The sequence below is a fragment of the Ursus maritimus genome, unplaced genomic scaffold, assembly GCF_017311325.1.
Source record: "Ursus maritimus isolate PB19 unplaced genomic scaffold, ASM1731132v1 scaffold_2, whole genome shotgun sequence".
NCBI classification, from domain to species: Eukaryota; Metazoa; Chordata; class Mammalia; order Carnivora; family Ursidae; genus Ursus; species Ursus maritimus.
Window position 1 is genome coordinate 98,326,138 of NW_024424452.1, and position 15,555 is coordinate 98,341,692.

The 15,555-nt window shown below is 35.8% G+C and overlaps 1 protein-coding gene across 2 annotated transcripts in view; it reads left to right on the forward strand.

Annotated features, from left to right (window-relative positions):
* NEK7 (NIMA related kinase 7) overlaps positions 1–14,908 on the forward strand; it is a 154,742-nt gene extending 139,834 nt beyond the window's left edge. For both annotated transcript variants that reach the window (XM_040636413.1, XM_040636414.1), the window contains one exon: positions 11,861–14,908. In XM_040636413.1, coding sequence (XP_040492347.1) covers positions 11,861–11,971 — 111 coding nt within the window. In that variant the 3' untranslated portion in view covers positions 11,972–14,908. The remainder of the gene's footprint in view (positions 1–11,860) is intronic.
* The last annotated feature ends 647 nt before the right edge of the window (positions 14,909–15,555 follow it).

The following is a 15,555-nucleotide window of genomic DNA, read 5'->3' on the forward strand; positions in this document are numbered from 1 at the left end:
TGCTCTCTCTCTCTCTCAAACAAAAATAAAATCTTTAAAAAAGAAAATTGAGAATATGTTTAAAGAAGCTTATTATGAAATTTGAGTCATTAACAAAAACATGACCTCTGATTTAGTCATAAAAGAACTACTTTGTGTATATAAGGGAAAACCCGAAAGTGTCGGGTTAAATGCAGATTATTTTTGCATATTTTGAAGTTAAACTAAGTTTAGTAAGCTTTTTTAATTCATTTGAGCAGTCTGAATAGTTCTATTTTATAGTTGCTAGATTTGCAGATTTTAATAGGACTAAATAAATTCCCTGGAGTTGTTAGTTGAAACTAACCAGTGTTATTTAAATTGATGCTGGAAGAGTCTTCCTAATATACTATCCCAAGAATATTTAAATGAGAGTTGTTAAATTAAATGGCACAATTAATGTTTGGAGCTAAATCTGTTTTCACAAATATTTCTGTACTTCTTATAATCATGTAATCCAATGCTAAGTGAGATGGGACTACTTATAGTACTAAATATGTAACTGTGCCATTATTTATTAAGATTAATTTAACATTGGATATTATCTCAAACACTGTGAATAATATTTGATTTTCCTTCTTAAAAATGGGTTTAGTAAGTTAGATATTCTCATCACTTATAATATCAATTGACCACCTTACTTCGCGTTGCCATGTAAGATTATATCTTTAAGCTTCAAATGCTCCATTTTTGTTTAAAAAATATATTTAAGTAGGCCCTTTGTTCACTTATGCTTCTGAAGTGACACTGGGGACTTGCTCCTTGAAGACAGGAATCCAAAACGGTGCCCTATATTTCACATATCCTGTGGGATCCTATAAAACCATGTAACTTTCTGTAAGACTTTCACAGTTTTCAAAAGACACACTGAATGATCTTCAGTTGTGAAATATAGACATTACATTACCTTATCTCTGTGTAAGATTGCTTTCTTTTTCCTTTTCCCTCACCCCCAAGTCAATCACTAGTGACGCTTTGGTGTACAAGTTGGATACGCCTAATCATTTTGTATAAATATCTAAAGCTCCGAAATATAGTGTACTTTAATGTATTAGACCCACTTTGGGGTGCTAAAATGTGTCCTTGGGTAGATGGAAATTGGGTATATCTGGGAGGCTGATATAACATAATTGGTCTCAGAGGGATTAAGATGGGGGGTGAAAAAGAAACAGTACCAATAGCACCAGTCTTTATTATTCTGTTGAGAATTGTGTTAGTGACCTAAAGCTATAATGCACAAAGAGCCCTATTGTTATTACCTGTACGTGACTGAACTTGATACGTAATTGGGTTATCGCCCTGACAACAATGACTGTTAACACTCTCTTCTTTTTAATATTTCTGGTACTTACCCATATGCTTTGATATTTCTTTCAAATAATATAGATCAATATATATTAGTATATTAATATTTTCTCCACTTTATTGAAAACAAATATAGTCATTAATTTCCATATGACTTTATGATTTCATAATCCTTTAGAAATGTTATAGAGAATTCATTTTATTTTTCCTATATGCTTTTTCTCATTTAAATGTTTCTGTATTGCTTTTTAAATTTCCCTTAAGCATCTGAATTAAGCAGTTTTTTTCTTCTTTGGTTTTGTAAAGGCTTTTGCATATTCAGACCTCTATTTTGCCTTATTTTTATCTTGTTATATAAAACAATTAAAAAAAACAAAGTACATGTTTTTACAAACGTGTTAAGTAATGCAAACTAATTAAATTTTTTGACATAACATAAACCATGAAATGTTTCTTTACTTCTATTTCTTTTTTATCAAAGTTGTAATATCTACTGATTTTGGCATTATTTCTATAATTTGAAGGAATAAATGGAAAACTAATTCCCTCAATTCGAACACAAAAATTTTTTTTGAGCAAGTTGCCTAAAAATGTCATTAGAAATTGAAGCCTGACATACAGGAATATATAGAAAATTCTTAAAAGTTATTGTATAAGCATGTTTTCCTCAAACATGGTTAATAACATAGTACTTAGAATTTTTGTGGACTATTAGATAAATGTTAAAGGTTTTTAACTTCTTTTCTTCCAGAGGCTTATAGGAACTTTTTAAAAAATATAAAGACTAACATTGAGGGAAATCTCTAAGATAATTATCACATTCTGATTATTTAATATCTGACTTTCTGATAGAAAAATTAGAGACATTTTTTATAATTCATCAAGTCACTTATGTAAGTTTATAATCTGGCATAAAAAAATCATTCCATGTTAAAATTCAACTACATTTTGTTTGGAGGGAGTTACTGTCACTTTAATGAATGAGTCAGGTTAGAAATAACATTAAAATTATCACTCAAACCATGTAATACTAATCTTAATATTTTTGTGTCATCATTTAAATGTATCTCTGATGGATAAAGTAGGCCTGTGTCTCATTGTGAGTTTTATAGAGCCCTAGAGAAAATTGTTGGGTTTGCTCTTTTTATCAGAGTTGGCCTAGGAAAGATGAAGACTGATCGATTAATTTAGAAACTAGATGAGCCAGTGTTAGAGCTAGTATTCTTTAGAGAATGAAATAATCTAAAACTGTCTTTGTCTATCTGGAAGGTCTCCCACCCTTGTGCAGAGGCGGCTGTGAGGGAACCTGCAGACCAGGATTTTTAGGATTTTTCTTGGGCAGTGTTATAAGACAGTAACTTTAAAAGCCCAGACTCTGAGGCTAGACTACTTCAGTTCAAATCCAGGCTGTCCTCTTTCCTGCCTTTGCGACCTTGGGAATGTTTTCCTCTGTAAAATGTCATAGCAGTGCCTACCCCAAAGAGTTGCTACGAAGTCTGAATTGTTAAGCCATGTAGAAGTGTGTAGAATCGTGCCTGATTCATGATAAGGACTCAGTAAATACCAGCTTTTAGGAAATGGTTTTCTCTCTGCTGTGGCTCTGGAAATAACATATAGTTAAAGCCCCAGAGTTACCGTATAGAGCATGAAGATTGGACCGTGTGGAACATGTTTTTCACTGGGAGCCTGAGGAAACTAACTACTGGTTGTATAGAGCATCTCCCCCTAAGGAACGTGGCCCCAGACGTGTCTTCTGGCTGCAAAAAGTGAAACTAGGAATAATCAAAGGAACCTGTTATGGGTAGTTATTTAACAACTTAAAATTTTGAGGGGCGCCTGGGTGGCGCAGTCGTTAAGCGTCTGCCTTCGGCTCAGGGCGTGATCCCAGGGTCCTGGGATCGAGCCCCCACATCAGGCTCCCTGCTCCACTGGGAGCCTGCTTCTTCCTCTCCCACTCCCCCTGCTTGTGTTCCCTCTCTCGCTGGCTGTCTTTCTCTCTCTGTCAAATAATAAATTAAAAAAAAAATTTTGAAACTATCTGGCAAAAGTAAGAGTTTTTCCTCTTCCTCTATTTAATGACTTTCAACTCTTTCTACTGTCTCTTAATGTTCCTGCTTTCTGATATGTAGTGACAATGTTATCCTCCTAGTCATACAGCAGGAGCACAAATAAGTGCCATGTAAAAGTGAAACTGTATTTTGTATACATTCGAAGAAGGCAGGGTGAGATGTGACCTTATTTATATAACTTGAATTGTTATCTGGTATGACAAGAGACCATTCATAGATCCATATAAATTTTTATTTTTAAACCAAATTATTAAGTTAAAGGCATAAGACTTAGTCCATGGCTGTTTGTAACATGAAAGTAAGTTTTATGTTGTGATTTTCTTCCCTTTACATCGCCAAAGACTGTTGTAGCTGATTTTTCCTCCACTACATTAACGAGTCTATTTAGATTATCTTTAGAACAACCAGTAGTTATCTCATATATATCAAGGAAAACTGCATCCAGTTAAGAATGCAGGTCTATGTAAATCTCCCATTTTGTGTTACAATCTGCCTTTTTTTTCAAAAAGGATTTGAGATAACTTACAATAAAAGACATGACTTGGGGCACCTGGGTGGCTCAGTCAGTTAAGCGTCTGCCTTTGGCTCAGGTCATGATCCCAGGGTCCTGGGATTGAGTCCTGCATCTGGCTCCCTACTCAGCAGGGAGTCTGCTTCTCCCTCTCCCTCTGCCCCTGCACCCACTTATGTGCTCTCTCTTTCTCTCAAATAAGATCTTTTTAAAAAAATTTAAAAAGTAAAATAAAAAAGACATGACTTAACAAGTTATTAAAATAGAAATGGAAATACAAATTCAAAACCAAGGATAAATGAGAAAGTAAGCACATCTTACTGGCCAGCAGAGTTCCCATGGTTGAGCTGTTCATCTAGTTATTGCTTCCTTTCTGTCAGGGCTCAAAGGGAAACAGTGGGCAAATTGTTTCTGTTTTTAAGGAGGAACTATACCAGTTCCCCAGAGAAGACAAAGTTGTCTCCCACTAAATTATAATTGAAATATCTTCTGTAAGGATCTGTGAGTAATGTACCAGGCAGTGTCTTTAGTAGCAACTGTACAGAAAACACCTACGTGATGTTTGATAAAAGCTAAAAGCAAGGGGCGCCTGGGTGGCACAGCGGTTAAGTGTCTGCCTTCGGCTCAGGGCGTGATCCCGGCGTTATGGGATCGAGCCCCACATCAGGCTCCTCCGCTATGAGCTTGCTTCTTCCTCTCCTACTCCCCCTGCTTGTGTTCCCTCTCTCGCTGGCTGTCTCTGTCTCTGTCGAATAAATAAATAAAATCTTTAAAAAAAAAAAAAGCTAAAAGCAAGCATTAAAGCGTGGTTTTGGAAAGGCGATTTGGCAGCAGGATGAGCCATTGTGCTCCCATGATGTAGCTTCCGGTGGCCTGTTTTGATTAAGGGGTAGAGCTAAGATTATCCAAAGTTATAAAGATGAATCTTATCTTATGCAGGATCTTCCCTAAATTTTCATTCCTTAGCAGGAGTTTGATAGGAGCTATGTAGCACAACTTTCAGTACTCTTTGAACATTCAGATTTTTTCAATATTCAGTACACTGTTAAACATGCTTGGACAAGGACTTAAGAGATGGATTCTATTCTGCTGATCTGCTTAAGGGAAAACAAACAGCAAGTCAGCGTTGACACCGTGGATTAAAGCTGGGGCATCTCACCACTGTGTTCATTGGATGGAAGTCAGAACAACCTCTGAGTATTTGAATAAAGTACCTGAGATGCTACCTTCTCTACTCTGTGATGGCCACCACATAACTAGTATTTTCTGTCGATACTAGTAACACATCTCTCTTGATTGGAACTCAGATAATACCTCAGACTAAGTTATATCCCTCTACAGTGGTAATGATTTGAAATTCAACCAGTTAGTGTTACTGAGAAATCATTATGCATGCAGAGCTATATTAGGCGTCATGAGGAGTTCAAACCAAAAGGCTAAGTTCGATAAAAGTAAGCAAGCTCTCAACAATGGGAAGTGGAAGAGGCCTGCATTAAAAATCAGATGACTTGGGTTCCAGTTCAGGTTTCACCATTAATTTTTTAATTGGTTCTGAGTTTTTTTCCTCTGTAAATTGAGATTGTTATGAGGGATTACACTACTTTAAAAATAAAAGAATATGGAAGATTTTGTAAAATATTAAATCCTATATAAATACAGGATTTTTTAAAATCCAGAATGATACCCACCGTTAAGTAAGACTAAATTAACACATGAATATTTAAGAGAACCATACAGTGCAAAATTATGTTCAGTATAGATTAATAACTTTTCACTAAAGCTGTCTCCTTTATCTTCATGATCTTGATATGGGTAGAGTCAAAATACCGTTTAATATAGAATTCAGTTATCTAGATATAGATACAGAATTAAACCCCAAATTCAGGAATTCACAGTTCTACCCAAATTGTAATATGTCAGTACCTCAAATACCTTTAAAACTTAGTGTCCCTTTTGCCCTTGCGAAGTCACTCTTCTTTGTCACCTACTTCTGTTAATGGACACAATGTCCTTTCACATACCCTGGCAAAAACTTCTGATGCACAATATCTCTTGCCTGAAATCTTAAAGGAATTTTATTGAGCGCTCTGCTGGCATTGCTCTTTCTTTGACTATTCCAAGACAAGACGGACTGAAGTGCACTTTTAATGACCTCTCCCTCCTGGCTTAAGTACTAACTTCCTGTTGCCTATAGCAGTAGATTCTAAACCCCTTAAGCTCTTGCGTTGTTTAGCCTCAGTTTACCATTTCATCCCTGTTGCTTGCTCCCCAGTCCTGCAGAAGTACTAGCCATTGCTTTCACACACCTCACACTTCCTTTGGGTCAGCATCTTTGTTCAGTCTGTTACCTCTGCTTAGAATCTTCCCTTACCCTTTTATATGTCAAAATTGTGTTCATGCTTCGGACCTTCAGTCAGTTGCCACCACCACAAAACCATTCCATTTTCTCTCACTCAGAAGTTACCCATTCATTCTTTGATTTAACATGTCAGTGAACACTTACTGTTCATATAATAGCCATCCTCCCAGTCTTTCAGTTTAATGGGAGAACACAAATATTAAATGAAGTACAATAAAGTGTTATAGAGTCTTTAATTAAAGCACGTGAACACCTGAAACTAATATAATGTTAATGTCAGTTATACCTCAAAAAAAAAAATATGTGAAGGGTATGATGGAGGGCAAATAGAAAATATTAGGTTCTGGGGGTGCCTGGGTGGCTCAGTCGATTAAGCGTCCATCTCATGATCTCAGCTCAGGTCTTAATCTCAGGGCCGCGAGTTCAAGTCCCAGGGTGGGCATCATGCCATGAATTAAGTATTATATATAATATTTACTTATTTATAGATATAATAATTATTAATTAAACTAATATATAATAATATATGTATTTTAAGTTGTGCATGGCAATAGAGTTGTTAAGAAAGGCTTTAGAGAATGAGTAGGTAACAGGCAAGAGAATAGGGGATTTTGAGGCAGGTTTTATAAGCAGAGAAGCAACATACATAAAGATTCAGGGCATAAAACAGTTCCACGAACACAGAACTGAACGCTTTGTTATGGTTAGAGTGTAGAGTGGGGCTGGAGGGAGTAGGGGTTTGGGGCTAAATATGAGGCTGGAAAGGTAAGCAAGAGCCAGATGTTAGAAGCCCATAATATACCATGCTAATGGTTAGACTTTCTAGAGGGCAGTGGGGAGCCATTGAAATGCTTAATGCTGAAGTGTGGTCAGCTTGGTGTTTACAGGCAGTGCTAGGGAGATTGGAAGAAACTGGAGGTAAAACTGTCAGTTGGAAGATTATCCCTTGAGTGTAAGCAGTGAAGCCTAAGGCAAGAAGAAATACAGTCAGGAAACAATAAGACTTGGTTGATGATTGTTAGGCCATGGGGAGGAAGTGTGAGGAAGTGTCTCTTATGAATTTCAGATTTCTGGCTTGAGAAATTGGAGGCACTGCCAAGATAGAACTGGTTTTGGGGGGAAAATAATAAGATCTCAGTTCCGAACATGTTTAATATGAGGTATTCATAGATAGATATGTTCAGAAGCCAGGTGAAAATATGTGAATAGAGCCCATGAAGAGATCTGTCCTAAAGATACATATGTGTGTGTGTTCCTCAGTGTATTGTGTTGGTGGTTATTAAAGCCATGGGGGTAAGTAAAGTTGTGTAGCATAAGAAGGTAGAGGGAGAAGATAAAAGAGATAAGGAAAGAAATGGACCTCAGAACACACTGACAATAGAGGGACTGCCAGAGGAAGAAGCTAAACCTACAAAGGAAAGAAAAGTCAGAGAAGGGAGAGGAGAAGCCAGTATGGTGTCTTGGGGCCAGGGGAGGGGGCAACTCCCAGCAAGGCTGTGATCAGAAGCATCAGCGATGCAGAAAGATCGAGTAAGAGACAGAGAAGAGTTGGTTAGATTTAGCAAATGGGAAATACTGCTAACCTCTGCCAAAGCAATTTCAGTGCAGTACTGTTGGGGGGCGGAGGAGATGAAAAAGTGATTACAGTTGGCTTATATAAGTAGATTAAGGAAGTTGATAGAGTAAGTGTAGTGGGCCCTTTTTTTTTTCCCCATCCCAAAGAAATTTGGCTGTAGAGCAAATACATTAGATGAGGCAGTGGTTAGGAAGAGAAACGACTATAGTTATAGACTATGATCTATGATGAAGGAATCAGCAAATGAGGAGAGGTTGAAAATATAGAAGAGTAATAACAGACTGAATATTCACTCTTTAAACATTCCTAGCCAACTATATCTCAGGTACTGATGTATAATGGTATATAATGTATCATCTCTTGGATACCAGTGATAGAATTGAGAGTAGTAGAAGAAAAATACTCTTATGCTAGAACAGAGATGTATGGATCAGATATTGATAGGTTAGGTTGAAATACTGAGGAAAGTTTAAACCTAACAGTCTTGATTTTTCTCTGTGAGGTAGGAGGCAAGGTCCTGGGTGAGAAAGAATTGAGGGCAGTGCCTACAGAGTAGTGAAGGTTGACATTAGCCATTGTGGGAAATGGAGTTTATCAGGCAAAACATTTGAATTAAGGAACAGCTTTTAAGGGCCAGCTGCAGTTGGAATCATGAGTCTGGTGAGTCCAGACTCTATGGAGTCTACGATTTTCTCCAGCAGTCCTTCACATCCTGGTAGAGAACCAAAGAAAACAATTGTCAGGGTCGATATTGGGAAAAGACAAAGAAGTGATTAAAGGATTGTGCTTTGAGGTCTAGCCTGGAAATGAAGGACGTAAGCCCAGAAGCAGATGATTGATGAGGAGGAGAGGTATTGGAAATGGTCTCAGATCAAAGCACAGCCATACGGGGAGACAAGTGTGAGAGCCCTGGAAGGACAGAAGCTTGTGCCCACATTTCCTATGTGACACAGGACATTGTAAGGCTTAGGCTGTGCCCCCGGGAGGCAGAGACTAAAATGGAATGAAAGTGAAGATTTGGGCCAGGTAATCAAGAAGTTTGTTGCAGATAGAGGATCCAGACGGGCGTCACAGTGACCAGAAAGGTGATTGACGTAACAGGGATGAAGAATAATGTCAAGCTGGATGTCCTCAGTGAATGAGGTGGAACAACTCGGAGTTAGGTAGATGGAAGGAAAAAGAGGAAAATAATGATTGTCTCTTCTGGGCGGTCATCTACAGCCTTTTTGCCTCTAAGTATCTCAGAAATACCTCTTGAGATACCTATCACTTTGTAGTTTATAATAGAATTAATTATATGATTTCCTCAGTCTCACAATTCTATCTTTGTCAGTCTTTCTTCTCCCACTAGACTGTAAGCGGTACAAAGGCAGGTACCATGTATATTTCATTTATTGCTTTATCCTTACTACTTAATAAACTGTCTGGCACATAATAAATGCTCAGTAAGATTTTATTGAATGAATGGAGACGGGAGAGGCAGAAAGAAAAGAAGTGTCAGATTGTCATGAGTCATTCTCTCACTTCCCATCCTGGACAATAAGCCTTCCTTTCTGGGCTGGTTCTTTACCCTCATTTACCCTCAGTGCCCTCAAATGCCAGCATAGTGATCGACTCTAGATGAGTGAGAACTGCTACTCAAGCATATTTTAATTTTATAGGATCTTATTTTCATATTTTATTAATTTGTTTATTAGATAACAATTTAGGAAAAAATTATCAGTGGATTATTTGACTCATAAATATACTGAGGTATGCATATTTCATATCGTATGTAATTGTATACTACGTGACCTGTTAGAAACTTCTTTGGAAAAGATTAATCTTTATGACACAATGAACTACACTTCAGAGGGAGATCGAACCACATAAAAAAGGAAAAAGCAAACTCGGTATGGCCCTGGCTCTGTCTACTGTAGCCTGATTCTCCTGTCCGTCCTTAGGAAGGCTGTCCTGAAGGAGGGGTTAAAAAAGCAGGGCTCAGCCACCATCCCCACTCCCTCTCCATTTACTGCATTCTTTACTTCTCCCCCTCTTTATTGCACCTGGTTCTCATCTTCCACTTTGGAGAGCCAGAGAATCTTTGTCCTCTTCAACTAAGCTTATATCATCTGTTTTTAATCTTGGGCACTTTCTCCTCTGGGCAGGAGAACTTGAGGACCATCTGCTACAGTACATTGGAAGTTTCACCCAATTGTGACCTATTAGGCTGGAAAGATATGGCTTCTGGACCGATTTGAAGGATGTGGTAGTTTTATTCGGTCAAAAATTGCTGTTCCATCTACTTGTATTCTGGTTAAATAGAATGAATTTTTGTACCATGGTTATCTTTTTCTGTCATCTTTTCTGCTTCCTTTGTCCTTTTTATCTCTAAACAAAATATCTGACAAATAGGTGACCTGTTAGAACACATTATCTTTTTAAATACAAGTATCCTTATAAATGCTTTTCCTGCTGTTTTCTGTATTGTGTATAATTGGATGTATTTGTTTTTATTTTAATGGGTAAAATGCCAACCTCTTTCTGATTTAAATTTCTCTTGGATCGCCATAATAAAATGCCTTGTGTAATGCTCTTCCCCTTAAGGATTTTTAATGCTATTGTCTGCTGCACTGCAAGGAATATAAATTGAAATCCTCAGACCCTGGCAGTGGGTGTAATATTACCATTAACATTTACTACATGCTAATAACAGGACAGAAAGAATTAATGCAAGTTTTCAAAATATCTAAATTATTCCTCAAGACATACTTACAAAGCCAAAGAATCTGGCTCTTCCTCTTGATTTGGCTTATCGTCTGTGGAAGACCAGGTACAGTGTTACGAAGACACATGGTGTCATAAACTGATGGCAGTTGGGATTGAGAATGAAATCCCATGTACTTCTACTCAGTGGCTCTAGGACCAGATGGAAGAATTTTTTTTTTTAATTTATTGAGGTGCGCTCATTTTCTGTAATGTAAATAAGTAAGTAAACTTCAGCTCTCTCTAGAAAGTGAAAATGCTAATACTCCTTCATGCAGTTTGAGGATTGGGGTACTGTTCGTAATTTACCTTGCTTATAATTTATTATTCTTAGTTTAGAAGAGTGCTTTTTCTTTAATATGAAACTAATAAAAACGTTTTACATTTATATAAAATGATTTATGAGAAGTGCATATGATAGCAATCTATCCTATGCCTCATATAAATTTAGATCTATAGATCTATAGATACATAGTATATAATTATGAAAATTTAAACTTACTATCAAGGCTGATGTAGTACATTCTAGATCAAATAATAAATGTGTATGTATCTACAGTGAATTTGGAGCCTATGGATATATAGTATATAATTATGAAAATTTAACTTTACTATCTTTAACTTTATTAAATTTAAACTTACTATCAAGGCTAATGTAGTACATTCTAGATGGAATAAATGTGTATGTATCTACAGTTAATTTGAAGCCTTAGAGCTAAAAGCCTGTTGTCCTTCATGACTATTGTCTTATGATAAACTTCTTTGAAAAATAGTAAAATTTTAAAGCCTCCAATTGTAGACAATACTTTTTGCTTAACATTAATACTCACCAATGACTATACATACTTCTTAGACTTTGCAACTGATTGTAAAATCATTGACAAGTCATATATATCCTTTTTTACTAAGTTTTTTCATTCCAATTCCAGTAGAGTTAGCATACAGTGTTCTGTTGGTTTCAGGTGTACACTGTAGTGATTGAACAGTTCTGTACCTTACTCAGTGCTCAGTGTAAGTGCGCTCTTTAATCCCCCCTCACCGATTTTGCCCATCCCCCCGCCCACCTCCCCGTCAGTATTCTCTAGAGTTAAGAGTTTGTTTCTTCGTTTGTCTCTCTTTTTTTTTTTCCTTTGCTCATTTGTTTTGATTCCCAAATTCCACATATGAGTACTTAGTCAGAAAATGTACTTTCCTTGTCAATCTATATCTAGTCAGAATATTTTTAATAACTAACTGAAAGGGTTTTTTAAAGCATATCGTATTTTCTTTCTCTGTAGCTACGACAGTTAGTGAATATGTGCATCAACCCAGATCCAGAGAAGCGACCAGACATCACCTACGTTTACGACGTAGCCAAGAGGATGCATGCGTGCACCGCAAGCAGCTAAATACGCGGAAGACGATGAAGAACGTAACCAAAATAATTTAAAGTATTTTTGTGCAAATCATACCTCCCCGTTTTTGTCTGGGTGTTAAGATGAATCTTTCAGAGCTAATGTGCTTTGAATCCTTAACCAGTTTTCATATAAGCTTCATTTTGTACCAGTTTAAGTCACCTTCCTGTAAACCCCAAATGACTTTGGATAGTCAGCATGTTAGGAGAGTAAATGAAAGTTAATGGTTTTTAATGGCTAAAGGTTTTTAGAATTATTTAGATTTTTTTTTTCTGATAAATTGTGTTCAGATAGACTCTCAGTGCCAAATATGGAAGGTGCAGCTTGGCACTCATTGAGACAGACTTGTAACCTGAGGAAAACTATCTGAACATGTGACTTGTTTGCTTTTTCGTCATTTATGGACATTTGAGATTGACACAATTGTGAACTTTTGTGATTATTTTTAAAAGTTTGAAGTATGTGTTTTAGTTCTTAGCATTGTAGTTTTCAAATATAATTCTTAAGATAAATGTAGACATAAACTATTTGAGGAGACACTTAAAATTCTTAGCTTATACATTCAAAATGCAACTCTTAAATGTGAAAAAATTGGGGGACAAAATGTGAGTCAGACACTGAAGAGTTCTTTGCTTTATTTTGTTTTGTTTTAATATCTCTGATAGTCTCTTTCATTAAAATGGTATAAATGAATCCGTTTAAAAAATGGTTAAGGATTTGTTTGGCTGGTGTGACAGTAATTTTGAAAGTTGCACATTGCCCGAGGCTTTTTTTGTGTTTTTATTATTGTTTGTACATTTGAAAAAATCTTTGAATAATCTTACAGTACTATATTTCGAGCTCTTTCTAAATTTAAATTCTCTCTTCATAATGTACACTAGAGTGTATGCATATGTTTTTATTCATAGATTTTGTTGAAGTTCTGATTGGCCCCCTTCAGAAATTTGTTTGTATTCTTCAAGTTACTTTCTTATTTATGTTATATGTGCATTTTATCCATTATGTTTCAGATTTTCTGAGAACATAATACCCTTTAAAAAATATTTGGTATACCAACACTTTTCCTGGATTAAAAACATTTTTTTTTTAACTTTTTAAAATTTGGGCCACCCTGTATGCGTGTATTTTGTCTTGTTAGAGAGGAAGAAAGGATGTGTGTTGTCGTGTACCTGTGAATGTTGACACAGTTTCAGTTCATTTGACAAGGTTGTAATTTTAGAATATGTTTAAAGCAATGAAGACTGGCCATTACCACAGCCAGAATTTTTATGAGATTAGCATTTCTGTTGAGAAGCTTTTAAGTAAAGTACTGTATTCATGCATGAAGATGACAGAGATGGTAACGCTTCATTTAGTTTAAGGAAATGGGCAGAGTTTCGTAAATGCTGTTGTGGAGATATGTTTTCCCCCAGTGCCTTCATGTTAGTCGTGACCAGTTCCTCACAGAATCGTGAAAGCCAAAAAAGGCCGAGTGGCAGTCGCCGTTCAGGGACGCCATGCCACCCTGTAACCCTGGGATGGATAATCCTGCCAACGTGAAAACCTCATGTTCGGAGAATACCTACCTTTAGCTTATGTAACTCCTGGTTTTGTTCTCTAAGTATTTTCCTTACAATCATTTGAATACTTTCAAGTCATTTGTAAACTTCAAAAATGGCTTATAAAGGGCAAAAGCATAAACTTTTTTCCCCGCCACAATGTAATCAGTTATGGTATCTGAAGGGTAATTTTATCGTGGGATAGACAGAGGACACCTGGGTGGTCCTTTAAATGAGGGCCGGATACATTGTTTTTACCAGATTCCAGTTACTTACAGCTTTTACACTGAGCATCCATAGATTTGTCTCCAGAAGTATGAGTAAGTAGAATTATGTTTGTTGACCATTAGTGTCATGTTCATTTTATTATAATATAATTGAGAGGAAATTGTTCTGTAGTTGGAACAGATAATCTTCTTTTTCTTGCAATCTATAAAAATACATGAATCTAAAAAAAATTCATTTGCTTAACCCCTCATAGTGACTTTTAAGCAAAGATTTAAGCTTTTCTTTACAGTGAATCTCTCTGCTAGAAGGAAATAGCTGGGAAGAATTTAATGATCAGGGTAATCCATTATCATTTTCTACATGTGGAAACTTTTTGTTTTGGATATTGTATCTTTTTCCTATCTAAGTGTTCATATTTTTTCCTGAAGAAACCACTGTGTAAACAACAAATTTTAATTTTGAATGAGACCATTTCAGAGAATCATGAAGATGATTAGAAGTTTTAATTTTTATAATCACCTATGAAATATTCTCTTTATATTTCTAAGTAAATTTTGTACTGATTAAGACATTTGAATTGAATTGGTTAATAGTAAAATGAAAGGTACATCTAATTCTAAACCTTATTTAGACATTGGTACCAGTTCCCCAGAGGAAAATGTGGGGTAACTTTGTTTTGTATGCTGAGGTTTAGAAGTGGTGGATAAAGGGTATCCCTATATAAATAAAGTGCTCAACAATGTGCAATGATTGTAAATTTAGTAAGATATTACAGCCATTTCATGAATGCTTTACCATTTTATATAGTACCTATTACAAAACACCTTTCTTGTATCAATATACTTCAGGTGTTGCTGTTAACATTTACATGATATTTATTTTAACCAAAATGTTATTCATATTAAATGTTTTTTCTTTAAAATGAATGTATTATGTTTATAACCCACAAATGCGTAATTATTCCTATGCCTCATATTTCAATAGTACTGTAATATGAACTTCTTTTGTGAAATACTTTTATTTTGTTATGCTTCAAATACACATACTAAAAAGATTCTGTTGTTAGCTTTGAAAATTGTATAATATCCTAATATAAATAAAAATATAAAATTAAAAAATGGGTACAATAAAATTTTCATGTATCTGTGATTTTTTCCCCCCTAAAGTCTGCCATTGTTTATTTCACTTAATAACTTAACCTACAGAAGAAACAGTTCTTGTTCATTTGCATGACTTTACCATTTTGGGAGAAGCCTAAGAATTGAAACAGTTGAGGGTGATAATGGAGCTCGCTAAGAAGTAGCTTAATAAATGTGCATTAAACTCAGGTACATCTTCACAAGTTCCTACTCTCTTCAGTACATCACTTTCTGTCTTTGAGTAAGAAAAGTCTTCTCAAGTTATAAAAGTATGAGTCCAGAATTGAGGCAACAGATTCCATTCCTGTGACTGTAATATGCTGCTAACAATATCAGAAATAGTTTGAATGTTTTTTTCACATAAAAAGTGAAGATTACTTTCTACATTTGGAAAGGTTGAGGCTAAAAGATCTTGATGGGGTAAAATCCTCCGGGCTGATGGTAGAATGATGGATTACCCTTCACATCAGGATCACACTTCCCCCCCTACTGTGGGGAAGAATAGCTAATTTTATAACCTGTGATTTGTATGGAAGAACCTTTAGTCTGTGTGTATGTGTGTGCACAAACACGTACACACACACACACACACACATGTAATTGTATAGTAATAGTAAATTTTAGCCACAAGAAAGTGTTTGACTAGTTAAAAATTTATTTCAAAAGTATGTTT